Source organism: Nesoenas mayeri (assembly GCF_963082525.1).
Source record: "Nesoenas mayeri genome assembly, chromosome: 3".
Classification (NCBI taxonomy): Eukaryota; Metazoa; Chordata; class Aves; order Columbiformes; family Columbidae; genus Nesoenas; species Nesoenas mayeri.
This window is the reverse complement of record NC_137544.1, coordinates 77134245-77161316: the sequence shown is the minus strand read 5'-3', so window position 1 is coordinate 77161316 and position 27072 is coordinate 77134245. Positions and strand designations below refer to the sequence as shown.

The 27072-nt window shown below is 37.8% G+C and overlaps 1 protein-coding gene across 1 annotated transcript in view; it reads right to left on the bottom strand.

Annotated features, from left to right (window-relative positions):
• The window catches only part of DISC1 (DISC1 scaffold protein), a gene marked incomplete at its 3' end in the record, with an annotated part of 181905 nt that overhangs the window by 77774 nt on the left and 77059 nt on the right, over positions 1–27072 (bottom strand). Inside the window, exon 8 of the mRNA XM_080341259.1 lies at positions 22695–22883. Within this exon, the coding sequence (XP_080197385.1) occupies positions 22695–22883 (189 nt within the window). The remainder of the gene's footprint in view (positions 1–22694; positions 22884–27072) is intronic.

Here is a 27072-nt window from a genome sequence, read left to right as displayed (position 1 = left end):
AGGGACAAAATAATGTAGGGAAGGAAGATGGGTGAAAAGAGAAGTGGCAGCAATTATGTAAGGTATTAGATACTACAGACACCATACAAATGAGAAGTTCTCCCTGTGAAGGCCAATATTATTTTGTTCCTTTCAATTCACGACCTTTTGGACTTAAACAAGGAAACTGAACATTACTTGGGGCTCTCTGGTTTGGAGCTCAAGTGAGAGCCCCACTCCCACCACACTGGATCTCTCTGAAAACCATCATGCAGCAGCTGCATCTAACATGAACACAATTTTATCTTGAGAGAATCTAAACCAAAACCTACTTGTTCTGCTGTTAATATATACGTGTTCTAGCAAAAAACTAGAAGACAATTCAGAGACAGAGGGAAACTAATGAGCTTCAACACAATGGCTACAAAGCTCCACTAACTACTGTTTTGACAGCCCCAGCAGCCCTTGAGACACAGTTTAGCCCTTCTGAGTTCTGAGCTATCACACCACTCTCATGATTAAAGTGACAAAAAGCCAAAAATTACTTAATGTTTCAGTGGAGTCCCCTGCAATGAATGCTAACAAGCATTTTTCCACAAGATTTTGCAGCCCTTCAAACTTATCATGAAGATCAAAACATTATTTTTAGCTTGACTATAACTTTACAGCTTAATATCTTGTATTCACATAGTATGTTACATGCTAAGGACAGTTTATAAGACAGGTTAGTTATCAAACATAAACTCTAGACACACCATAAACTCCTCCCCAAAAGCAGTTTTGTCATAAAATCTTTCAAGTGGAGAAGTTTAATTTTATTGTGAATTCCAGAGATTTCTGTAAATAGTTTAACGGCTTCAACCTCACCCATGCCTGACAGCAAACGCAGTAACGCAACTCCTGCAACTACTTTTATAAATCTTGACACAAAACCAACCATTTGAGCAAACTACGGAAGAGTGTTGTCTTCACAGCAGCTTCACAGGAACTTGCTTTGCATCCTGGTCCTGAGTAATCAAACCCAGCTGAAACCGGGACAGTAACACAGTAACCTGCTTACTAAGAGTTTTAACAAGAGACTACCAACATCTTGTATTAATATCACCCTCTAACATTTCTATCTCATTCATACCCAGCTCCCTCATTTCACCCTAGTGCTAGAAGTTCCCATCATCTCCATGCAAAACCATAGCCAAGTATTTCAGGGCGTCATGCTGTAATTAAGGGTTGATTTTTTTCCTAAACTGATTTTCACAAATTGTTTTCAGTTGTGCTCACAGCATAATGTTTAAAATTGAGATACAGAAGGACAAATCCTGGTTTCTATGATCCTGGTAGAAATCTTGTTGTTTGTCACAGGTTCATGGGCATACCCTGCTGAAGTACCTGTTGCTGCATGAATAATTGCAATCTGAACAGACAAAACGGCTTGCATGTATACAGGCAGGGATGTGGATGTATGCTTTCCAGTAGCCACACATAATAACACAACTTCAGGTTCATAATCCTACCCTTGTCCAGTCTTGGCATGAGCTGGAGACATAGGGCACAGCAGAGTAGGCACACTGAACAAACTAGATTAACTGTACACATGCACATATATCAAACAAGTACACTTATAGTGGCCTTTTAAGGACAATCACCTAAATTAATGTAATTTCACCTAGATAATCTTTCTGGATGGAAGACAAAGATGTGTCCCAGCATATGCAAACCAAACAAATTGTACTGAGCGAAACAGAGCTGTACTCAAAGCTGATCAGAGAAAAAGGCTTGATGAGAAGTCCATTATAAAGCAGATTTAAATAACTCATGACATGTCACACAAATCCATGGCAAAATAAATTGCTGACCGCAAGGCTCTGGGTTCAAAAAACACAAAGGCTTTAGATCCTGCCCACTGTTTTGAAATTCTCTTATACAATATTTCCAGGATAGTTGGGTGATGATGTCTTAACTTTCAAGAGCTATTCTCATTCTTTCCTTAGATGTCATTTTAATTGTGCATAAAAGGGGTTCGGAAACTTGCATTCATTAAAAATGTCCACATTCTATCTTATAGCACGTGTTTTTCTCCAAAGGAAAACAAAAGAGAAATCCAGAGAACAATGCAATACAACTGCAAGTCCAATTGCAGATTTTCCTGTCTTCCATACAATAAAATTAATAAAGTGAACTCATTAAAAAAAAAAAAAAAAGGAAAAAAAATCTCAGTATAGTCAACTATGAAATTCACATTTTCCTCTTATTCCTAAACAAATGGCTAAACACTAGCACTGAAAGAAAAATGGCTGCATAACTCAACATAACAAATAATATTCTGAAACAGTAATTAATCTGCAACATTTGTATTGATTCTCACAGATAATAATATCTCCTGCTAAAACATATTTCATGTTGTCTTCACTCCATTGATCAGGAGTGTTTTATAAATGTTTCCATCAGTCTGATGAGGCTTTTAGCTACCATGCTCATCCTGCAATTTTGTTGAGTTCCAAAAACATGCAGGTAGTGCATGGTAAGTAAAGAGAATCCATATTTTTATTATGGGCTGTTTCCTTCTATAGATCCACTTCCTTGCTACAAGCATGCTACAATAGATTTATCAGCAACAATCAGCTGTGTGTCTTCTCTAATACAAGAGAGTAACTACTGAAAAGGAAGGGTTTTTCCAACACATTTTACTTATTTGGCAAATTACGGATATTTTAGGTTCCTGTTGATAAAGATCCAGATATGTTTTCATCTTAGAACACTGCCACTGAGTTCCAGTTCAGACTGATGGATAATACATTAACTTTTACCGACATAGTACGTCTGACACTATATCAACATGATATGATGCAAGGGCATATCAAGATACAGGTGAGTAATAAGACTCACGAAAACTGGAATTGCACTTATAACACAGATCCTAACATCCAAAGTTTTTTATTAAGGTAAGCAGTCAAGAGACAGACACTTGATGGCTATTAAAATCATTAACAACATACGTCATCTTAATAATTACAAATATATTAAATGTGATACTCTAAAGTCAGTGTATATACACACCACAACATGAGTATTAGTACTCTCAGCATCCTCCTGATCCCATTTCACTATTCCAATAAACCTAAATCCTGACTTTGAGGGAACAAGACTAAGAGAGAATTCAAGTAACATGTTTACAATGCAGTGCTAGTTCTCACATGCAATTCTCATCAAGGTATAAAATACCACAATAGGTTGAGCTGTAGCAGTGGGAAAGTGGACAATGACCAACAACTCAGTTTATCTAGACTACCAACAACTCAGAAATCTGCTGTGAGTAGATCCATCCTGAAGATGAAAATCAAGACATAGAAGGGCCTGCCTTTCATTAGCAATTACCTGAAACAGTTGGCTGTCGTTCTGAAACTAAGCACGGTTGTTATGAACCAAATAAACTCTTAGCAAGCTCAGATCCCACAAGCAACAAAGGAAAATGGTCCTTCTACCTCTGCCACTAAAAATTGACATGGACAAAATGCTAAGTTTATGTATACAGTGGTTACACAGAAACAAATCTCCAGCAGTTTCAATGCACCCACTTGTTTTCTCCCTGTAGTGACACTTGAGGAGATTTGTCCTCTATGAAAAAGCACTTTATGCAGCTCAATCACTCATTACCACACAGACATTTCAAAATTTGGCTTCATTACATTGCAGCATCACCAGCACTGACCACGGATAATAATTCAGTTTCAAAGCAGAATTCTGATATTTTGAGGCTAGGTCAGACAATGCCCAGACTCCTCTTGTCACTGTCTCAAGAAACATTAATTCTCTCAAAGTGTCTGTTTACAAGCAAGAAAGTGAATCCATCCACCCCAGGAAATCTGGTGCAGAGACAACAGGGGCGAGAGGCTCAGCATGACCTCTCTGCTCCTCCACCACCTCATTCTGTGAAGAAATCAGTATCCAAGATCACTCTTAAATCATGCCACACACAGACCTGTACATGGATATCCCATTTCTGAGACCACTGTATTTACTATCTGGTTTTGCATCCTTTACCTGAGGAAGTTTTAGTCAAAAGTCTCAGCAAAACATTCTGTGATGCTCCAACAAATAAAAAAACCTTAGCAAAGTTTTTACAAAATGTCTTCTCACCAGTTCTACCTACTATATACTCTGTACTGTGCACTTTTCCATGCAGCATCTGAAACAAAAAATGCTTCACACTTCTCAGTATCCTGTTTCAGAATTGGTATATAGGAAACGCACAATATCATTATTTCATCATGCATCAGTAAAGTAGCACGAAATACATGTGTGGTGTGGTATGCTCTCTCTGTGCTCCTCTGATAATCTTAAGAGTTTATTATTAGTGTGATTAACAAGGTTCAGCTCAGCTGTACCACTTCGGCAGCGCACACAAGGGCTGTGAGCATACCTGTTTGTGACACTTTCCCATCCAACTACATAAGTTGTTTTTTTCCTCTTTCGGAATTAACTCTTCACTTGTAAATGCAACTTGAGTACAATTTTGAGTTTGTGAAGCATCCTCCTCCATGTGAAACAGCTCCAGCTCTTCCATACTGCACTATCGCTTTAAAAATTTACCATCAGGAAGGATGCTGACATAATATCCTAATTTAAATGGTTATTTTTCCCCTTGTTAAATCCTCAAGTGTTTTGAATACAGCACCAGGGTATAATAGAATGTGAATAAGTAATGAAAGATAAAGAAGTGGATTTAAATAAAATATCCTCTATTACCATTCTTAATTCTTATCTATTGTTAAGACGACAGCCATCTGGAATATTACAGCAAGGTGCGCTTTAAAGAAGAACCCAGACAGAACAAAATGCAATTCATAACAGAATAACAATTTTAAATCAGGTTTTAAGAGGCTGCCTGGCCACCAAGAAACACTGCAACTGTGCCGGTTTATCTTATTCCAGCCTGCCTTTTGCTGGAGGCGAGGCTGGGGATCCAAAATAGAGGGCAGGACTCTGCAGGAGGCTGCTGAGGGGGGGGTCTCCAGCAAGAGGAGGTGTCTGGCGAGCGGGGCTCCCCTGTCGCTGCCCACTCGCACTGTGCGACGCGAGTCTCTCTCGGCAATGCCGCCCTCTTGTGCTGCCGGCACGGCAGAGGAGGCTCTCGGCCCCTGAAAAGGCGAGCATTACTTTAATTGCAGATTAATTACAGCCTCTCACCAAGGTCAAAGGGAGGCAGTATAAAGGGTGTTACGTGGAAAACACATAACGTTTAAAAGTTTGAGGTCTTTTTTAATGTAAAATGTGACATTTGCCGCCTTAATGAGCACAGAGCTTGCCTCAGTGTAAAACCCTGCAGCAAGGCATCTCTACCATGTATGAAAATAGTGACCCTTTAACTCACACACCAAACAAAATTCAGCAAACATGAAGCTTTTCTCTAAATTAAATCATTCTTGAAAATACTTTTTATTGAAATTAATTCTTTCCCAAATGAGACTGGCCAATAATTTTACACTACCTGTAATGATATTTATGTGATACTTGTCAGAACATCAAACTTTTAAATGGATCCAATTCAGAAGTAATAGAAACAGCAGTGCAGAGTGGCTGTTGAGTGCAAGCAATAAATCATATAAATTGCATAATTACAATTTCTCACATCTCCAGAAGACAGTTTGCACTAAGAAAAACAATGAATGATAAAGCAGGATGAGTTTTATAACCTGTAAAAGGAGAAAGCTCTAGTGTGGTAGTTGGGACACATAGGTTATAACACAGTCCCTCCTCCAGAGCACATTCAGCTACTGAGGACCCATCACCCTCCTCCAGCCTGGGCCCTATGTCCTGTGGGTCACCAGAGAGGTGGATTCAGTCCTAGACAGAATAGGAACTGAATCCAGATATTGCACACTAGGATAGTGTCTTAAACATTGGGCCACTGATCTCTCACCTCTTCTTTAAGCGGTGGGAGGGGGGAAAATAATTTACCTGATTCTGGAGGTTTGCAAGGGGAGAAGACTTAAGCTTTGCTTTTGGTCAAAGGAAACATTTCATGCATTACTAAATAAAGAGCTTCTCATTTGCAATACCCTTTTCTTCAAATATATCCTTAGTTTTTGTGCCTCTCCCCTGTCCCTGCTGAAATTCTTCCATTGAAGCTTTTTTTTCCCCTCCTTCAATTTTCCAGTTCATTAGACAAAATGAAAAATAAATTATTTGCTGTATCCAAATCACAGCTGCCCCCTCAGGACAATGGAGGAACAGCCTCTTCCCTTTTTCTTCTTCATTGCAGCTGATTTACTACCTGTCACAACAGAGCTGAGCCGGTACCGCACCCTGCCAGGCAGGGAAGTGCCTTCTCGGTGCTCTCCGATAACGCATGCAAAGCAAGCAGCGAAACAAGAACTGGCAAAAGGCTTCTCATAATACCTAGTTAAGCTGGCATAGCTGATGATACAAGACTCCAGTGAATGCTACAACAGTTTAACTTAATGTTACTTTCTCTCTGCTAGCAAATTGCTCCCGTTTTCCAACCAATTTACAGCCCACATACCTACTCTGCTGTTATAACAGTTTACAGTAGATCAGATTTGCCTGTGTTTGCTGAAGCAATAACTTTCAGCGACGGAGGCAGCAAGAACATATTTCAATCTAATGAAATAAATGATGGCAGATTAAGCTCTCTTTTAAAGAATGCCTTATCAAAACCTGCAGAGACTGTGATTTCATAGAAGCAGGGTGGGGGGTGGTTGCTGAAGATGAGAAGAGTTAAAAAGCTTACTGTCACTCACACATAGTGTGCCAAAATAACAAAAATAACGTGTGAAGAAAGCAATCACCTACAATAGGAATGAGGAACAAAACTAAATGAGTTTTGCCAGCACTAGTGACCTTGAACTGTTAGACAGTCACATAACTTTTCCTACCAACCTCTTATTACACTTACTCTTGGATAGCAACTGTTCTATTACTGTGCTTTTTACCTATTTCATAACATTAAAAACTCACAATACTCAGACTGAGGCTATTCCTTGAAGAATATACTATGTACTGAAGCAGAATTCTTCATTAAAAAATCATTTTAGGTAGGTTGTTTCCAGAAATTAATCTTTTTGCCTTTTTAAACTTTACAGCTAATGTAATTTCCAGAAATATCTTGGGTATACAAGTTTATGACTAGTTCTACTGTTCAGTAGCAAAACAGCACAGAGGAAATAAAGACAGAAAGAAAGAAATAATAATTCCAAACCCAAGTCATCTTGGGCTCCCTGATACTTAACATAGGAGAAATACTCCTCTATGGGATCATCACACTCTGACTCGACAGCCTAGTACTTCATCACAGCTCAAAATGGTCCTTTTTCCCCAAAAGAACCTAGAAAGCTCTGCTGAAGGAAACACACATCTGTGATGTGCAATGGCACAACTAAGCCAGGGTTACCCAGCTTATCGGCATGGTAAAAAAAAAATAGCAGGTTTGTGATAAGGAAACCATACAACAGTGCATGTCCACCTGAGAGCTGCCCAGCATTGTCTCTAGCCTGGCCATCACCAACAAGAGCAGACCACCTGACAGAAAGGGAGAGCAGTATTTTGAGTGAAGGCATTTTGTCACAGCATTCGCCCCTCCTGGAGCAGGAAAAGGACCTGGCAAATACTTAATCAAGCAATACTTAATTGAACAGAGATGGGTCATCTCCTGCTTTGACAATTTCGGATATGGTGCTGCTGAGAGCAGGGAGTGAAATACTGTGCTTTAGATTCTGCTGGCTTACACTGCACAAACAGTCATATATAACCTACAGAAATTCCTTGGGATAGCAAGGAAAAGGTACATACACAGGAGGAAGAAGCAGAAATTGTTTCCCATTGGGTTTATTCTCTTACATTAAACTTATAGGCTGGAAAAATACTTGCCAGCAAGTACTCGCAGTTTTTAGAGCATCCACCTAATTACCACGTCCACAAATCATGACATTAGAATGAAGAATCTTTCTGTAATTCATGTTCGCTACATGTAGATTGAAACAACGGACCAGCCTACTGTGGTGTTTTGTTTTGGTTTTTTTGGCTTTTTTAAAGTAGTTAAGTATCAAATGTGGAAAGCTCAGTTAAAATGGGGAAAAATAAAGTTAACAAAATGAATTAATATAATAGAAAACGAAGTTAACAGCAAAGTCTATCCATGCAGCTTTCTTCAGGAACCACTTGCATCAGAAAAACCGTTAGACATGAGAGAATAGCATAATAAATTAAATGAAATTATTTTGCACGTACAGAGATACAAAGAAAAAGATTACAGAAAACACAAAAGGGTTGAACAGAGATGAGGAAAGAGAAAAGAAAAATAAAGGAAGAATACACGTCAACTGGACTTAGAAAGATGATGGCTTACAATGAAAGTAAACATACAACAAAGGTAGGAAGAACAATTAAGAAAAAAGGAACTGTTGTAAGCAATACAATGCCCAGACTTTAGAGGTTAAAACTTTCTTCTGCTGAAAAGATGCATAGTATTTATCAGAGATGGAGAAGTATTAAAGTACAGGCTTTACAAAAAAAGCTTAGTGCTAGAAAGTGCGTATAAAATAAACATAGGAATACCAAATACAACAGACTCTGGGAGTTCAGAACTTTGAAAACAGCTTCCCAGACCCAAAAGAATTTTAAAAGACATAGATTTTCTTACTACTTTATATTCCTTTGAAAGGCATAAAAGGACAGCTGGTACCCTACTTAGGGGGATGCTACAGAAGCAGAACTAGCTAATAAATGTATAGCCTGATGGTTCTCAGCTGCAGTTCAGTATTGTAGAGCTATGACAAAGTAAGTGTTCTAACACATGAAAAGATCCCAGTGTCCTGATACTTTATCCTGCAAAACTGAACACATCTTCCATTTAGATCAGAAAATATTGGTTTTCAAGGTCAGGTAGAGGGCTTGTAAAATGCTCTACACTTTTAGAAGGTTCTGTGTTTTCCTGCTGCCTCCATTTCCCTACCCGATCCACTTGTACACTACATAAGTAACCTCAGTAGGGGTCACCATGAAAGGCAAAATGCAAGCAGGATAAGAATGAGATAACACCTACATACTGGGCCTTTGAGGAATTAAGCAAATCAGAGAAGACTTTGACATGGCAGCTTCTTTTAGAAATACATAAATCAGGTAGAGAGAGTGGTCTTGGTGAATTGTGCACTGCCCTAGAAAAGGTGTGAAATTGTGTTCCATGTTATTAGGTGCTCTGATGAGCAGAACTCCAATGAATTATTGAATTGTAAGAAAACAATTTCATATGGCGTGAGCTGGACAAGAAAATAAACTACACAGAGACTGAAAAAAGTATCAGGAGCTAGTAAATTAAAAATGAAAAAAAAAGGGGGGGGGAAGGAAGAGAACTAGGAGTTACTCCAGACCCCAGTGAATTGTAAAACTAATAGAAAATGTTAATAACATGCTGCATTGGGCTTCATTCATCTAAAAAATTCCAAAGTAAGAATAGCTTCTCTAGTTATCATTATATTGATAAAACAACAGTTCCAGAACGCAAGTCTAACAGGGACCATTGCATTTACTGATCGTGGCCATCTGCAAAACACAGGCAGCAAGATTTCTCCAAATTCATTCCAGATGGAACTAGATAGATGGATGGATGTTACTGGGAATTTACAAAAATCTTTGCAAATCTTTACAAAAATCTCTGGCAAAAGCTAACTGTCCTGTCAGTTAAAAGGTGAATGGCTCATTTTTTAACCTAAAGTTGTCAAGCTTCTATTGCTAGCCTTTAGAAGTGATCACTCTTGCTTTTGTCTCTCATCATAAAGATCTCTCCACCACCAAGCCCTGGTCTCTGAGCAGGCAGTTGCAGACTATCATCCAGTGATCTCAGGCTTCTGCTCATTAAGCTCAGCAGACACATGAAGTACCTCGGGCCTTCTATGACACAGCCTGTCTCCCAGGCCTCTCATCTCCCATAACTGCTCTACTAATTCTCTTTGATTTTTGAAAGTATTGACTCCATTCCATCATCGATCACCAGCTGTGATGTTCCGAAAGATACAAAACAGAAGTACTTTAAAAAAACCACAAGTTCTATATTTTGTTCACATTAGGAAAACAGCTACTCACAACGAAGAAAAGAAAAAAACAAGTAGCTAAAATGTTTTCCTTCTTCCAACTGCTGTACAAACCAATTGTACAGCTGGTGATCAGTTCAAATATGCTCACATTTGACACAAGACATACTCCAGGCAATGGAGAATGAATGCTCTTAACTACCTGAACAAAGGTACAATATTGTCTCAGGTTGCCATGATGGCACAGCAAAGAGGGCAACTGGTTTTAACCACCCTCATTGACAAAAAGTATTCAGATATAGGAGCTTTATTTTTCGATTTTCTCTGGTCTATAATCCCTACTGCAGACAGGTTTTAGGCAAAATCCTTTTGACTGCTGGCCAGTTTGCTCATGAAGTATCTTCAGGCTTCACTGAAACACCATCCATCCATTCTTCTACGGGCTAGTGAAAGACTAAGTCAAATACCCACAAGAAACTGCCGAAAGCTTTGTTCAGAACCAGAAAAGTTGTGTCCCTCCCCAGAGTTTTGCTGTTTTTTAAGTTTTCCCAAGATTCTCATTACTTACCATGTAAACAGAAAATACATGGAGAAAAAAAGAGATAAGCTAACAAATTTTCACACCTATGCCTTTCTAATTCCATCTAAGGTGCTAAGAAGGACAACACAACATTAGATAGTTCAGCCAGTGTCTAAGGCTTATTTAAATTAAATCTCTTTCGCTGCAATAATATCCTGCCATCTGAGAATGTGGCTTCAGGACCATTTCATGAGCTGCTGAACGATGATACTTTACACTGGTACTTACACAGCTTTTTTCATAGGTAATGAACAGAAGGAATAAACTTTATACCAGGTTTTTAACATTTTTTCTGCTGGGATGTGCAAATTTATATTTTGATCACTAGATGGGAATTAACAAGAACATTTAAACATCCACAAGATTGTGTAGTTGAAACCAGAAAATACGAGAGCAATACATTTCATTCATGTTATTCTTCTGTGGTGCTAACAAGAATGAAAGCTGCAGGTGACTGTTGGAAATGCCACATTGCAAATGCTTTGATATGTAAAGAAAACTATTTTCCTCCTAACTACAGGGAAACGCTGTACTAAAATAAAAATATATTGCAAAAGGCAAAGTGCTATGAGCTCAAAGTAATTAGCTTTCAGCTTAAAAACTACAAAATAAAATATCTGTTTCTTCTTTAACAGGAGAGGCCTACCAACTGCAAAATGTATCAAACTGAAGGATTTTCTAATTAAGAGAATTTCTGACCAATTAATGGTCTTTCATATGCAGACAGCACTTCCCTCAAAGCGGATCCGCATCCAAGCACCTCAGATCAGAAACAGATGCTGCAGTTTCAATATAGCAGAATGACAGAGGTAAAACCCTGAACTCCGCTGAAACTGAAGGCAAACCTCTTACTTGTACCAATGGACCAGAATTTCTGCCTCCATGTATTTTCAAAATTACCTGTCAAACAAAAAATTCAAAATCAAGAACACAAGAGATCTGCAATTCCTGCTGTTTTCTGCAGGATTTACCCTTTTCAAAAGGTACTTCAAATCAAGCCTCTGGGAGATATGGCTGGTGCCTATTTGCTTTTCTCTGTCATGGAACACAGATAATTTTTCTCTGTACAATGCTTTAGAACACAGGAACTGGGAAAAAATTAATAGGGAAAATGTTACCATGTCTGTGATCTAGATATAGGTTTGTTTATCTGCACAAAAATACACATAGTTTCAGCCTGTCATTTCCAGTTCACATTGTTAATTATATTTCAATACACCTTACTAGATAAGAGGTTTAATCCAGACGAAAGCGTAGAAAGGTTATAATCCAAATTATGCAATGTGTCTTCCAGCTGATAATTCAAACAGGTAATGAACTGTTTAATCTTATGCAGCTTGGCAAATATTGCCTATTTATCTTTACCCAAGCCTTCAACATGCACATCAAACAAAACATATCTTCCACAAATATGATGACTGCATCTTCTTTTCATTTTTCATTATTCAAAGTTTTAATTATATTCTATCTAATACAATATTTTTGTATAAAGAAATAAACCACGGTTCAAACACAACAACAGCAATGAGTAGACCTTTGAATACCCAGTTTGATATATTTCTTACATGATCTCTGCCTATCAGCTGAAATTTGGCAGGTAATCAGAAATAATACTAATCATTGCTGCACACAGACCACACATTCTGGGCAATAACAGGTGACAAAATCCCTGGTCTTAAGCACAAGAGATGGTAGCAGGAGGCTGCAGTAGAAGTGCTGAGTATGCTGAGCATGGACCTTACAACGTAATTGCAACAGAAGAAGTTGTTCCCTCCCCTCCTCAAACAAAGGAACTGGGGCACAAATCAACAGAAACATGAGCAAACTATCTCTGTTCCTGCTCCAGAGAGAAGAGAAATCAAAATGAAGGATACAGAGTTCCAGCTCCTGATCCCAGGCAACCAGTTCTTTGTTTTCTGCATTTTACACCACTTTGCCTCCAAGGACAGAGGGAGGAAGAAAATTCTTGCGGGGAAACTTCCAGTGCCTGAACGGAGGGTATAAGGTACTTAACTCTGCTTTAAATCATAAAATTTCCATTGTCTCAGAGCAATCAGGATTTAATGGATAAAAGGGAAAAAAAAAAAAAAAAAAAAGAAAAAAGCTAAAAGAAAACAAAACAAAACAAGAACTGTAAATGTACTTTCTCTCGGGAATCATAGAACAAATAATCTCTACTGACATTTAAATTCTCTGTACTTCCAGTTTTGTACCTTGGTAAAAGTTGTGCATTGGAAGATGTGTTCTACTGTAAAGCCCTCTAGGATAATGTATGCAGGATTAAAATAATTTGGGGGACAAAAATCAGATGTTCTAGAAAGTATTACAATTTCAGTGGGTTTATTCCGTTTTTATTATCAGATATTATACCTCCCCCGTGTTTCAATAAATATTTTCCATCACTCCAGATTTGGTTATACTTCTGCATATCTGTGGGTATAAAGTCTGCAGCAGGCTTGCAAGCCTATGGTGATTCAAGTAACAAACTATACAGCAGACAGTAATTTCATTCCTTTTAGATATATAATTATTAAGCAAAAAGTCAGTCAAGAATGATAATGTCACTATTTTACAATATCTTTCTTACAGAAACCTTCATTTAGCTTGTATCTTTACTACTGTATTTGCACATACCTGAAAGAAAACTGTCAAGCAATAACAAAAAAAGAAAAGGACAGAAGGATCTAACTACTCTGCATCTGACAATCAACAGGAACAAAAACTGAAAAAAGAACAACTGTATTTCATGAGGGACGTCTTGTATTCCAAAGAGAATGCTATCCCAGGGGTTTCTTTTGCTTAGGTGTTCATATTCCTAGATGCTGTATCTGAATATCACCAGTCAAGATCAAAGCAAAAATAAAAGGTAACGTCTCAGAAATTATCTGACTTTTCATTCAGCCACCGAGGTGACTTTACCACCAACATAATCTGCACCACCAACAATTCTGTACAAACTGCATATATTTATGCAAGCACAGAATTAGACTCGTACACTGGAACTCAAGAAGACCGCCAAAACTCTTCAACAAAAAACTTTGGGGTGGAAATGTAAGGTTTTGAATCAAAATACATACATCTGAAAAAAAAAAAAGAAAAGTAACTAAAAAGTTAAACAACATCTTCACTCTCTGGTTCTGCTGCAATATAATGCTGTTCTGGTACACTGGGTTTACATCAGTGACCCCAGATGACCCAAAACGACATTTTTTTTGCTCACAGCAAAAAACACCAACCAACCAACAACACTAAAATGCAAAACATTAACTGAATGTAAAATGTTGTACTATTTTTATCTTCATTCTGCAGAGAGCTTGAATCTTTGGAAAAATAACTGCCTGACTGGTCTCAGTGAAGTGCTACTTGAAAACAAACTGACACTATTCCTTAAATATCCTATCCTACACTCTATCTCAAAAGAAAGTAAATGAGGCAAAGCATCCTAAAGAGTCCCTTTGTACATTTTTATGACCTGAAAATATCATGCCATGTTAACATAACTCCAATAATGTCAAAAAAATGACAACAAAAAAACCCACCAAAACAAAACTAATTAAAAAAAACAACAACAACAAACACAACCACCTCTGCTGTATGGCACTGAAAATCAAAACTAAAATTAATATAGCTTTAAGTACAGAAACCTGTGAATGCTAGGCCAACTGTTCACTGACTTTTTCAATAAAACTTCACAGTTTTAAGAGGTCAAGCACTGTTTGCATACTTCCAACCTCTTAGTGTTTCAGGATCAAGTTATCCAATACATGCTGTAATCCCATCTAACATGTCCTGGAGCAAATGCATACAGCCAATACCTATACGAAATAGCAAAACAAACAGAACCACAAAACCAATTACCCAAGTATCTCAGTTACCACATCTGTGAGACAAGGAAAAGCAGCATTTTCTTCAAAAACTAATTCAGTCCTATCTGTTAAATGTAACTATGTCAGCAGTTTTCTTGGTCATCTTCTGAGCACCCCACCACGCTCAGACAGGTTCCACCTTTCTGCCTGCCTCTGAGCAGCTCCAGTCAGACACAACTTCATTTCTCTACCATAACTGGAATTCTCTTAATGCAAGATCTAGAAACAGTAGCCGTACACCATCAAGAAAAAAAGTGCTTCACAATGAAATAACATGAAGTTCAGTAGCATGACAGTACTATTTGCTCAAACTCAAGAAGTGGCAAATCTTAAAGAGTGTTTCTTGGTCATCACCGGGACTAAGTGCCATGCTAAAGAAGCTAGAATTGCATACAGGAACCTGTTCTATCTGTCTGATGAGCACAAGACACTTCATTTTTTCTTTCTTTTTAATCCTAGTTTTCTGGCATCTTAGCATCACATTTCTTCTGAAACTAGCTATAGCAATTTAAAAAAAATAGTGAAAGCTCAATCTGAGCCTAGTATCACAGAAGATGCAGCTGCAGAGTTAAAATCTAATGAAGAATGATTAAAATTGGTGGTATACACTTTTAAATTTATTCCAAATTCACTCTACTGTGTTGCTTCATATTTATCCTGATGCAGCTCAATCCAGTGAAGCAGCTAAACTAAAAAGTGGAGTAATGCAGAAACCTAGAGCAGAAATAGCAAACCAGGAACAATGTGGTATCACACACACCCCAAAAGTTTAATGCACCGTGTATGTTGCATTTCAGATGTGAAGGAAAAAGTTGCCTGGAATACTACCAGAACCTTCTGCCTGATTGTTTCTATGTATTATACAGCAGCACGTTGAAGTCTGTGTGTTGCGTGACAGGGTTGAGGTTGCACATCTCATTGCACCAGAAGGCTACTCAGTAGAACTTTTAGTCATCAGACTGAACTTCCATGATTCCAACAGAGCCACTCTGTATTTCTGTGCACTACAGCTTCGGAAACCTTGATTTATTTACTGCTTATCCTAGTTAAAGATGAAACCATCATTTTCCCTAAAGAGAGCCTGCATAAAACTTCAGACCAAGCTCTGTTTCTTGCACCTGGTAGGTAACCACCTTTATGACTGGAAAACCAGTACCAGGTCATTTCAGTAGTTATTATTCTGTGTGTAATTAGGTCATAGTGCTGTCTACAAAGAAAGGGTATTAAACAGGTATATAAAACATTTCAGTAAAGTTCATACTGTAAGATCTCAGAAGAAAGAGACAGAAGAGAAGTTCACCTTTGAGCATCAACAGAGAAAAAGCCTGATTAAAAGACCCCCACAGATATCAGTGGGCTTTGAACCAAGCTGCTGTGTCAGTTCCAAGTTGCCTGAACACATATTTCATATTTCCTGCATTACAGATATTTGCATCTAATTATACAGAATGGCCAGATTAAATTTAATACCTCCATTGCACTTATATAAACTAAACCTCTATCCTCCACGTGAAAATTATAAAGTATTTTACGTATTTAAATGAACAACAGCAGACAAGATGACCTTTATAATCGTCATTATAAGAAACACAATTACAAGTGATTCAAGACATATGGAAAACTTAATTATGCTAAACCAGACTGTTTTCCAATATTTTCAATCCTGACAAGAATTGATGTCTAAAATGAAAATTCATTACACGTTTTAGTTATAGGAAATGCTTAGCAGAACTTAGACTTTATGTCTTACTAAATACTACAGATAATATTTACCAAAAAAGGCAATTCCATAACACAACAACCCCTCAACTACTTACAATTAAATATTATTTAACAGAGATGTTATTAAAAAATTAGTTTACATATTTTATATAGATTTTGTAGAAGCATGACACAGAACAAAAGCCATCAGTCCCGACAGCAATTCAAAATGCAGTGACTACCATTAGAGAATTGTAAGACCAAAAGATGTATATGGGTGTACTTAACTTGAAAGATTCCAAGTGCTTCAAAAATGACCCAAGAACATGAGAATCAGGCTCACAATCAATGAAATGCAGATAAGCACACAATATGCATAACAGTACAAGTCCAAGCAAATGCAAAAATACCAATTTTTCAAATGAAACAGCAGAGAGAATACTGATGAGCAGAGCGCAATTACTCATGCTATATTTGGCCATGACAACACAAAAGGAGCTCTGCAAGGTTGGGTTTCTTGGGGTTTTTTTTGTTGTTATTTTTTCCTTTCCTTTTCTTACATTGTTCTGGCTTCACACGCTGCCTGACAGCAGGCAGAGCGCTACTTTGGAGCATCAGTTGAACGTCAGCTCAGAATAAAGGATGCGACCAGCTGCAGTGCCAGCCCTGTTCCTGCATCTCCTCCAAGGGTTTTATACTTTCTCTGAAAGCTAAATAGAGTGAACGCTGCCTAAATCTGACAAGATCACTCTTCAAGTAGCGATGACGTTAGACATAAGCAATAAGCCGTTCCATTTCGCCACTCCTCTGAATGACAACAAGCCTTTCATATAGGTGTGACATGGGGAACGTAATGACCTCGCACAAATTAGAAGTGGATACACAATGAGACTCTGAACAGCTTCTTCCTCATGGAAGCCCATCTGTTACATGCTATGTGGTTCTCCTTTAATGATTTATTTAAACAGAAGCAATCAAAAGGTTCAGCTTTTCAGTTAAGGATCAGATAATCACTCAGATGCAGGATGAACTGTGGAAACAATATGGAAAACCTGTTTGGTGCAAAAATAAACAGCACCGAAGAAAAAAAATTAAAATCACCACTATCCCAAAAAAAAGGGGGGGAAAAACAAACCAAAAACACAGTAAAGCAAAACAGACACCCTCTTTATAGTTTAAGAAATAATTAAATGTGGTATAAAGTTTCTAATAATCTTTAGACATTTTCAAGAAGCATTACAAAAACCAATTAGGAAGATAAATAGAGAAGCTTTTCTATAACAGCTATTGTTAAAATTTAAACTAAAAAAAAAATGTTTCCCAGTGGAAGCACACTGTATGTGCTTCTGTTATAAGACTTCTAATGTTGAATCTATTAAAAAAAAAAAAAAAGTGTTTTTAAAAGATAAAAAATAATGCTTCACAGTAAATGGTCATAAATAGTTTGATATATCACATCTTATACAATTGTATATGAAGCACAGAAGCTGCTTTTCATAAATATTTCAGCATGCAAACCCAGTATCACTTTAAGCAGCACCCCTAATGGTTTTTCTGCAGTCCACATGATATTAAGCTTCAGACTAATTAATTACGTCCTTTGTAATGGCCAAATATGCAGCTTTTTGAACAATTACTGTAAAAACACTAGGGGAATTTATGTTATTCTTCAAAGTACATTCTGAATATATCTTATTCTTAAGTAGTTAAGTGAAACATTTTTTTTAAAAGGCAAATTTTTTAAAATGGACTTAGGTTTCTCTTCTGTCAGAGGACAAAAAGCTATGAGATATTCTGTGCAAGCATGCAGAGTATGTGTATTGAAGAGAAAAACTGAGTGTGAAAAAAAATTCCAGCTTCCTAAGAAACCCTTCTGCTACATTTAATCCATTATTTAATAAATATATCTGTTCAGTTCTAGAAAGCTTCACTCTACAAAGCCGTTTGATAAGAGCTTTAGGACTTAGCAAGCAACTTCTAAGACAATAAGAACTCAATGATGTCAATGAGAGTTGAGCAGTAGAAACTAAAGCATCAGTCTCCAAACAACAGTTTTAAAAAGGGGGCTAAAAAGCTATTTTGATGTGCAAGTAGCCTTTATTTTATATTTCCTCTAGAAATTAATTCAGTATAGAAATTGTACTTAAGATGACTTGGCAAGTACAACCCAGTAATTAGATTGCAAAATACAGTCCTCCCCAGTTTTGTGCGTGCATACATCATTTAGCAGGAGACGCTCTCCCAAAAGTGTAATAGGGGCAGAAAATGGCTGAGTGCAGCCAGGAAAGGAATTCAGCAAATGAGGCAGGAAAACCTGCCCATCAGTATTGGTAATGAGGAAACAGAGACAAGAGTGTAGGTTTCATTTGCAGCCTTGGGTTACAAATGCCAATCAACGCAAGCCAGGATTTATAAGTGTAATCCAGCAGCTTGGCAGACAGGCATGTAATTAAGCTTCACTTGTCTGGAACATGGGTTTGGTTGTTTTGGGCTGCAAAGCAGTTCTCTGCCTTGCTGTAACAGAACCTTCTAACTTTATAAGGCAGGTCTGCTCAACAGTAAAACTCAAAACCTCCAGCGATTTTCTGAGAACCGTTATGTCTTCGGCTACAGAAATACTTGCAGTCTAGAAGAATGTAAAGCTCACACAAAATATATCACTTGATCTCAAATCTGTTTATTGCAAGTGACTAGGTTCAATCCCGATTGATTCTAGAGCATCAGTTGGGAAACAGTTTCACCACCATTTCAGGTAAAATTGCATGACCCCTGAGTCTCTGGCTTTTCTATCTGTCAAATGGCCATAACAGCTGGTCACTTTTACAAAACTGTTCTGATGCCCTCATAAGAAACGTATCATCTATCTAGTACTATTCATCCTAAAATGGTAATACATTGTGTTACTTGTTGATGCTCCCATTATCCAATGGGAAAAACTTATTTTTGAGAATCTCTAGAAATATGAAAGGATTTTTGCCAAATCTCCTTTATAGGGAGCATTGATAGCTCTCAGCACAGTAAGCCAAGCCTGATTTTTGCACTACATCTGCAATATCTTTTATACTTGGGCAGCTGGCACAAAGTGAGAAAATTCATTAACATGCTAATGATGTGTCCTATTTAAAATTCCAGCTCTGATTATTGTGTGATTAAGTCTCTTCCCTTGACGTCTGCTTCCTTATATCTGCATTACTGTGAGAAATCAACAATTATAAATGAAGTAAAAAAAAAAAATAGGTGACCAATCTATACACAAAAGACAAACATACACATATTCTAGCATTTCAATTTTTTTGTTTAATGTTTTCTAGACATAGCAGTATTATCTTCAGTTATTAATAAAAAAATATCTCAGAATAAGTTTTCAAGAAGTTCACAGGCACAAAAGGTTACAACAGTTCAAGGGCCAGATGATGTAGAAATAGCAATGTGTAGGAATGTCTGTGCAAAAGGCACAATATTCTAAAAAAAAAATGCAGAGGAAGTATAAGATTAAGCCCTGGAAACAATACAAAAGCAAGAATTAGATGAGACAACAGCACCAGTCAATCTGATTACCTTTCCTGAAGAAAAATGAAGCAGGTCCTTTCTACGGTTAAAGACATTTAAACTATTGACTTATTTCAACCAGCATAAGCCTTCAAAGATGAGAAGACTACTTCCTCTGCATTACTTTCAATAACCTGTGTTTAGTTTATAGACAGATACCTATTTCATGAAGAGTTGAGCCAAAGCATAACACAACTGAATCACAGGTACATTCCAACCACATGCCAGGACACAGATCAGCCAGTCTAGCCCCGATTATTTTTGCTGTTTAAATTAGCATGGCTAATTTGGCCTGAAAGGCTCCCTAATGAACACTGGGCAGACAGCTAGTAACAAGGCCAGAAGACAGTACCATCTTCAGCTAGTAGAGTTAGATGGAAAAAGGATTTCCCTCCCTGGCTCATAGCTATAGAGGGAGAAGCCAGACTAACCAAGAACAGCTGCACCAAGACATGTTACCAACCACTCACGCTGATTTTACCCATGGCACAGAGCAGCTCAGCCCGTGCTACACTACCAGTACAAGGAACAGAAGCATCTGAGGAGTTGTTTTCCTGCCAGATTACACTCTCCCCAAAAAATTACACTGTCACAAAACAAATGGGTCAACACAACCCCCAACACAGGCCCCCCACCCCTGCGGCATCCCTCATGCTGATGCTGGTGCTCCCACTGCGCACTGGTGGCTCTCATGGGTACGCTAATGCTCAGTTTACATCAAGCTTCTGGTCAGCACTGAGCTGGCATTTGGGATGGGGCAGGAATAAAAGGAAAAGGTAAAACTGCCATTCTCACCAGGAACACAGATTTTACTAGTGTAAATGAACCACAAAACCTGAGGCCAGGCAGTAAGTCAGCGTGGCTACCCCAACTCAAATCACACCTTTCACAGTGCAGACAAAGTCAATACATTATCTCCAGTTCTTTTAAACAACAGCAAAACCAAACAGTAACAAAATCAAATTCCAATTGTTTATGCTTTATTCTCCAAACATTAGAGGACAGTACAAAATAACAACTGGTTCATAAAAGTGGATGCCATTTTCAAGGCACAATCTATATGTTATTTTTCCAGAGCGTATCAGAAGGCTTATATTCAGTTAAATGCGTTGGTAGTAAACTCATGCTAGCGTTCTCAAACCTACGTGAGTTTCCATTTGTTAAAGGAGAAAATGGTACAGATCACATACAAGGGGAGCAGGGACGATGAAAAGGGAAAAATCTCAGATTTCATTTTGTGTATCTCTGACTAGTGTGTGCTTGATAGAGTTTTATTTTACACACGGATAAATTTCTCCTTACGCCTACAGAATTACAATAAATTAAAAGAAGAATCCACACAGTAAACACTCAGTGTTTTGCAATTTACTGTCATAAATTGTAGGACAGAAGAGGTCAAACCAAGAAGACATCTCATTACAGTTAGATAAATGCAAAGGGGAAAAAAAGAGTCTACGAACTGCTACCAATTCCGTTGCTTCAGCAACAGTCTTGCACAGGTTTTGTTTAAAACCCTACTGAAGAAAAACATAAATGAGAAGTGCATGTGTATTATAGGAAGTTAAATTGTCCTAGAAACAAAGCAGCAACAAAATGGACAGATTAGGTTAGAATCCTCTTCAATTCACTTGTAAATCCAAGCAATGAGGATGTGTTTGAATCACATGGCTTAGGTAACAGTGCACCATTCTGAGGAATCATTTCTTAAAATTTTTAACCACCTAGTAGATAAGAAAGTTCTTATCTAGTAGAGTGTGTGTATATGTATTGCTCTATTAATCTTTAAATATTGTCTTAGATGTATTCCATTGCCTACAAAACTTTTTTTTGTTTCTAAAATAGCTCTTGCCTTTCCACTTGCCTATGAAGAAACTTCATAAACTCTTAAAACAGAGGCACTTTCCTCTCTTCAACCAACCTACTGCTCATAAGATCCTGAAAAAGCAAAGACATTTCAAAGCCTAGAGCAGGGATGTCAAACTCATTTTCACCAGAGATCACATCAGTCTTGTGGTTGCCTTCAAAGGGCCGAATGTAACTTTAGGACTATTTATACAGTCCTCAAGTTACATTTATACAGTCCTAAAATTACATTCGGCCCTTTGAAGGCAACCGTGAGGCTGATGTGGCCCCCCGTGAAAATTAGTTTGACACCCTGGCCCTAGAGCTTTAAAATAGCTCTCAGATTTATACTTAGCTGTTTAGAGGTAACTATAGTAACTGTACATTTGTAGTCAATTAAGTGTTACTCAGCCTTTTCATTTAATCAAGCAGCAAGGCCACTTTATCTGCTTAAATTAAGGAAGGGGTAAAGAGGACAAAAGAATAAGCCAAGTCTAGCAATGACTTTGCTATTTTTTCACTTGTCAGTAGCTTTCCCAGAAATGACAGTGAACTTCCCAATTCCACTGTGACACTACAACCCAAGCACACTGCTCATAGTTACATGTGAATTGAGCTTGGCAGGCTGCTTAAACCCCAACTCAAAACAAATTTACAAAGAGAACCCTTGCCTTCAGAACATGCTGCCGATGCACCTCATACACTCAGACCCATCATCATGTATGTTACATGTATACACTAAATATTTAGTTATATACTAAATATGTTCATATTGTCACAGCCAACCACATCTACTGCTTCCACATGAAAGACTACATACATTTCTCTGTATGTGAATTCAGGCACAGCATCATCATCGCTATTACAAAAACAGGCTTAGAAAAAGAAAGTTTTTGAGAACTGGGCTAAGATAGATTCCAAAAAGCTGTATATTGTTGGGATACCCCATCTCCCCCTGAGCCCCTCCCACCTCCAGTGGAAAGAACCGACAGCATATTGCTTACCTAGGTCCTGGCCAAACCTTCCTCAGAAAAATCAGTGTGCTTTGTGAAATGCATGAAGGTTCATCAAAGCCAGTAGACTTTTAAGAGCTCATGACTGAGCAAAAGCTGTAACAGCCTGTGAACTACTTACCAAAGGCAGCCTCTCCTTGTTCAAGTTCTTGTTTCAGTCGGGTGTAATCATCTTTAATTCTCTCTAATTTTCGGACATTTCTGACACTTAGGAGCAACAGTTCTTTGAGAAGTCCTTCCAGCCCCTCCTTCTCTGACGTTAATGACCTTATTTCTTCTGTGAGATCCTTTGCAGTACCAAAATTACTTCCTGCATGTTTTGTGGGGGCAGGGAGAAGGGAGAAAAAAGAGACAATGAAGCAGACACTTGCAACACCAGTAGGTTACACAGAAAACAAAGGAAATTAAGCAACCATGCTTCCCAATAGCAACTGAAAGATCAATATGGAGGGGGATGAAAAAAATTCTTTGCAAGCATTCACTTCATTAATATACTATAAAAAGAATCATAATTATAGCAGATTTAACCTTATACACATAGAAACAGTCTTTTTACATTATTGATACAATTCACATTTTTGGAGAAAAGCTGTTTCTAAGGGTCCACACTTCAGAAAATGTCATACTGTAACTCATTGATCGTTGCTGTGTGAACTGTCAGACCATTTCCTTGTTTTGGAGGACACCTCAACTCACAGTGTCTTGAAATAGATGCTATCAATCTGCTAGACCCTGAAGTATTTCCTCCTTGCACAAAGTAACACTATGCTGTTGTTCATCACAAGCACCAGAAGGTAGTTTATAAATGACATGTTGCATTTCTTAAACGGCATGCACCCCATACAAAGACTATTAGTGTTCTTCTTAGAAAATGTATTTAGAAGTCACAACTTTCCACTTCTGGCTCTCTGTGATGTGTAAAATCTCTGGGACAGAGAGAATACCTCAGTATCACCGGCCCACACTGCTCTGAAGTTTTTTAAAAATGTTTGGCCCCTTTGGACAGAGATCCAGAGTCAAAAGTTCAATTCCTAAGCAGTTTACAGTGTAGCCTAGTAACATTTGCCCATTTAACCTTTCTGTAAATCCCTTTTTAAGAAGCTGGAGAACACTCCCTTACTTCACAGAGAAGTCTTAAGTATAAAGAGATGATGACAAATGCTCAGCTATGAAATTATTTTTAAGGAGCAGTATAGTAACTATTATAATGCTACATTTATACAGCTGTACCTGTGTCTTTTCAAAGATTCAGCTACTTGGATGGGGTGGGAAAAAAAAAAAAACAACACACCACACACACACAACATTACAAACCCCCCCATCAATCTAAAAAATACTCAAAAATAATTTCCATGTCAACTTGCTCAATACAAGTCAAAAGATCTCTAGCACAAGATCTAAACTCTAGCATCATCCTAATTTAGCAAAAATTCGGTGGTATGATCTAATAATTAAATTCATCTAGTAAGTAAAGGCACTCAGAAAATTTAGCTTTGCAGGAAATATTAATGTAAAGCTCATCCACACACATGTCTCGTCAGCTTCTGAAGTACGTGCAATGACTTTAGACTCCTGAAATAAATTTTAATACCACCAGCATTACTCAGATATAAAGGTGTCCTCTGGCTTTTGCTTCAGGAATATAATAAACTGTTGCTTATACATAATAGGTCAATTTAAAAGTTTATTTTAGAATATTAAGACACAATCCAAAACATCAAATCCACAGAGTTTCCTAAGTTGTGGCATTGCATCCTTTTTTATCTGGTGTCTCAAAAGCATCAGTCACAAAGCCTTGAACAGGACTGGTTTGGTTGTTGCTCAGTTCCTTCAGGACGGGGAGCAAGAACGGGCCACAAGTATTTACACTGGTTGGCAGACAGCAAAGCCCCACCGGATGCTGGGAGCAGCTCCATCCATTGGAGTGTAAGAGCAAATGGGAACACTTCCCGCACAGAATCACCACCGCCCTTCTGGAGGAAAAGTGCTGCTGCACACCCCAGGGGCTGGCTGAGGACAGGTGTGTGCCAACAGGAGACTGCACTTCCTTAAATTTTGGGAAAGCCTGTATCAAATAAATCAGGTTTAAAGACTGAACATTGCAAAGTTGGGTAGCCTTGTGTTTTTGGAGGGCTCTTTTTTTTTTTTAATTTTATTTTGTTTTGTTTCTTTGTTTTTAATTTAGTCCCAAGGCTATGGTAGTTTCAGTCAACCCCTTTTCCTTAATTAAAGCTGGCTTCTTTTTTTGAACTCTTAAAAAGAGACGACTCCCCTATTTCTAATCCTCAGCTAATACGCTCTTTGCCAGTTCCCTCTTACAAAGAATTATACAATTAAATAACCATTAATATGCTTTACAAATAGTAGGATCTTACAGCTTACCAGTAAACTTATTGGAAACAACAGCAAAAATTTTATTTTCTTCATCTGTCACACATTTCCCAAAGGGTAAAAAACAGCAACAAGATAAGCAAGACAAAATCACTTGGAAAATGGTAGACATTCAGATGCTTCTAAGGCAACAAGACTTAGATTAAACAGTGCACTTTTACTTCAGCTGAACTCATCCTAAGCACCAACACACAAGAGCCTTAATAAAACATGAAGGCAAGAGATTCTTCATTAGAATCTGGAGCCTGCTCTTACATTTCACAAGACAGCAAGGAAAAAGCTATGATATCACACATGAAAGTTTTATATATATTGAATGGATCATAAGTCCCAGAAGTGAAGTTTATATCAAATGGAGGCTATGAAGAAATGTCATCAGATACATGCCCAAAAGGCAAAACCGCCTGATGCAGCTCCCCCTGACAGCAGAAATGTCTGGAAGTCTGCAGTGAAAATTCATGTACAAACAGTACAGACAAACTCTTGCACCACAAGTGCCATCAGTGAGCTTCTGACCTCAATCACAGCAACCAAAATAACTGCTTTCTAAATGCCATAAGAAGGTTGGTTTTAAAATTAATATATAATCTCTAGCTGCCAGCATTAAAAAACATGCCCTCCTGGGGCTTTTTGTTTATTAACAGACAAAGTCACACTGGACGCTGTAGAAACATTCTGAAGACATGTGTCAAAGTATTTTATTCTGCTGATATTCTGAAAATGCTAAAATTCCTCTTTTTGAGGATAAAATAAATATTTTACCTAAGTAAACACTGTAACTGTTACTTTGTCAACCACTCAGAGCTGTTTTCTTTAGCCATACCACTGGGAGAGTTATAGTTGGGTGACATTAGATATTAATACAAGTCAGTCCTATCTCTTCCCAGAAAACTCAAAAATCACTGAAGCTAATAGGACTGCTTACTCAGAAAATCTGTACAGAGGCAACAAAACTAAGAAATTAATAGTCTAAGACCAAAGCTGGTGATCTGGTCTAAATCAAGTCATAAGACAGGGATTCTATGAAGGGATCTGAAGGGTGAAATGACACTTTTCCCATCCTCCTCCCTGACTCCCAGTGATGCAAAGTGGTACACCAAATGGGGAAACGCACAAGTTCAGAAAACTGTTTATAAGCATCCAGGCAAGAAAGTCTATTGCTCTGTTAGAACCTCAAATCTATTCTGTCTCAATTTGAATAAATACATGGAATCAACAGTGCTTGATTAAAATGAGGGGGAAAGGAAGAATAATCACATGAAGTAAAGTTGAGTTTATAACAAAAACTGAAACAGTCCACAAGAACTTGGCCAAACTGATTATACTTCTACAAGTACAACACTGAAAAGTCATATTTGCACTTTGCAGTTGATTTGAAGTATCCAGTGCTCTGAACAGGCTGAATAACATGCTTGCAGTACACTGCCCTAAGGAGCTGAGTGTGTGTACTTAACTCTGAGGAGCTGAACCTTACTGCTACTTCAAAAGGCAGCAAAAAACAACCCAGTTTAAACTTCCTCCCTAATCTTGCCCTCTGGGGCTCTACCCTTGTGTGCATCCTTCATAACCTGCTCCCTACAGATAGTGACATTAGGTAAGCTCCAACAGCATGACATGAAGGCCAAAAATACCAGCCAAATTAAAGAAAACAACCCAAATTGGAAAATCAAATTAAAAATTATCCCCAAGTAGAAAGTAGTTATATAATTGCTTTTATTCACCATAAACATAAATAGTATATTTACCTTATTTTCCTCTCTTCCCAAAATTTTACTTGCATGGCTAAACACTACAGCTAAACAGTGCTCTGCATATCAAGGATATTTGCTATGTACATAGTCACATGCCACAAACTCATGTCCATTATAACAGCTCATGGTCAGATTTTACTATATTGGGCAGATTGTTGCCCATTTAGTAGCCTATCCTGGTTTTGTTAAAAACAAGACCAGTTTCTCTTTTAGCGAATTTTTGTTTCAGCTAAGTTGTTAGTAACTGCACTTTTCTGAAGTTGGATACATGTTTTGGTAGACATAGTAGTGGAATGCAAGGTCACTGATAAAATGCACGTCCTGTGAGCAAGAAGGAATGAACTGAACAGGTGACTA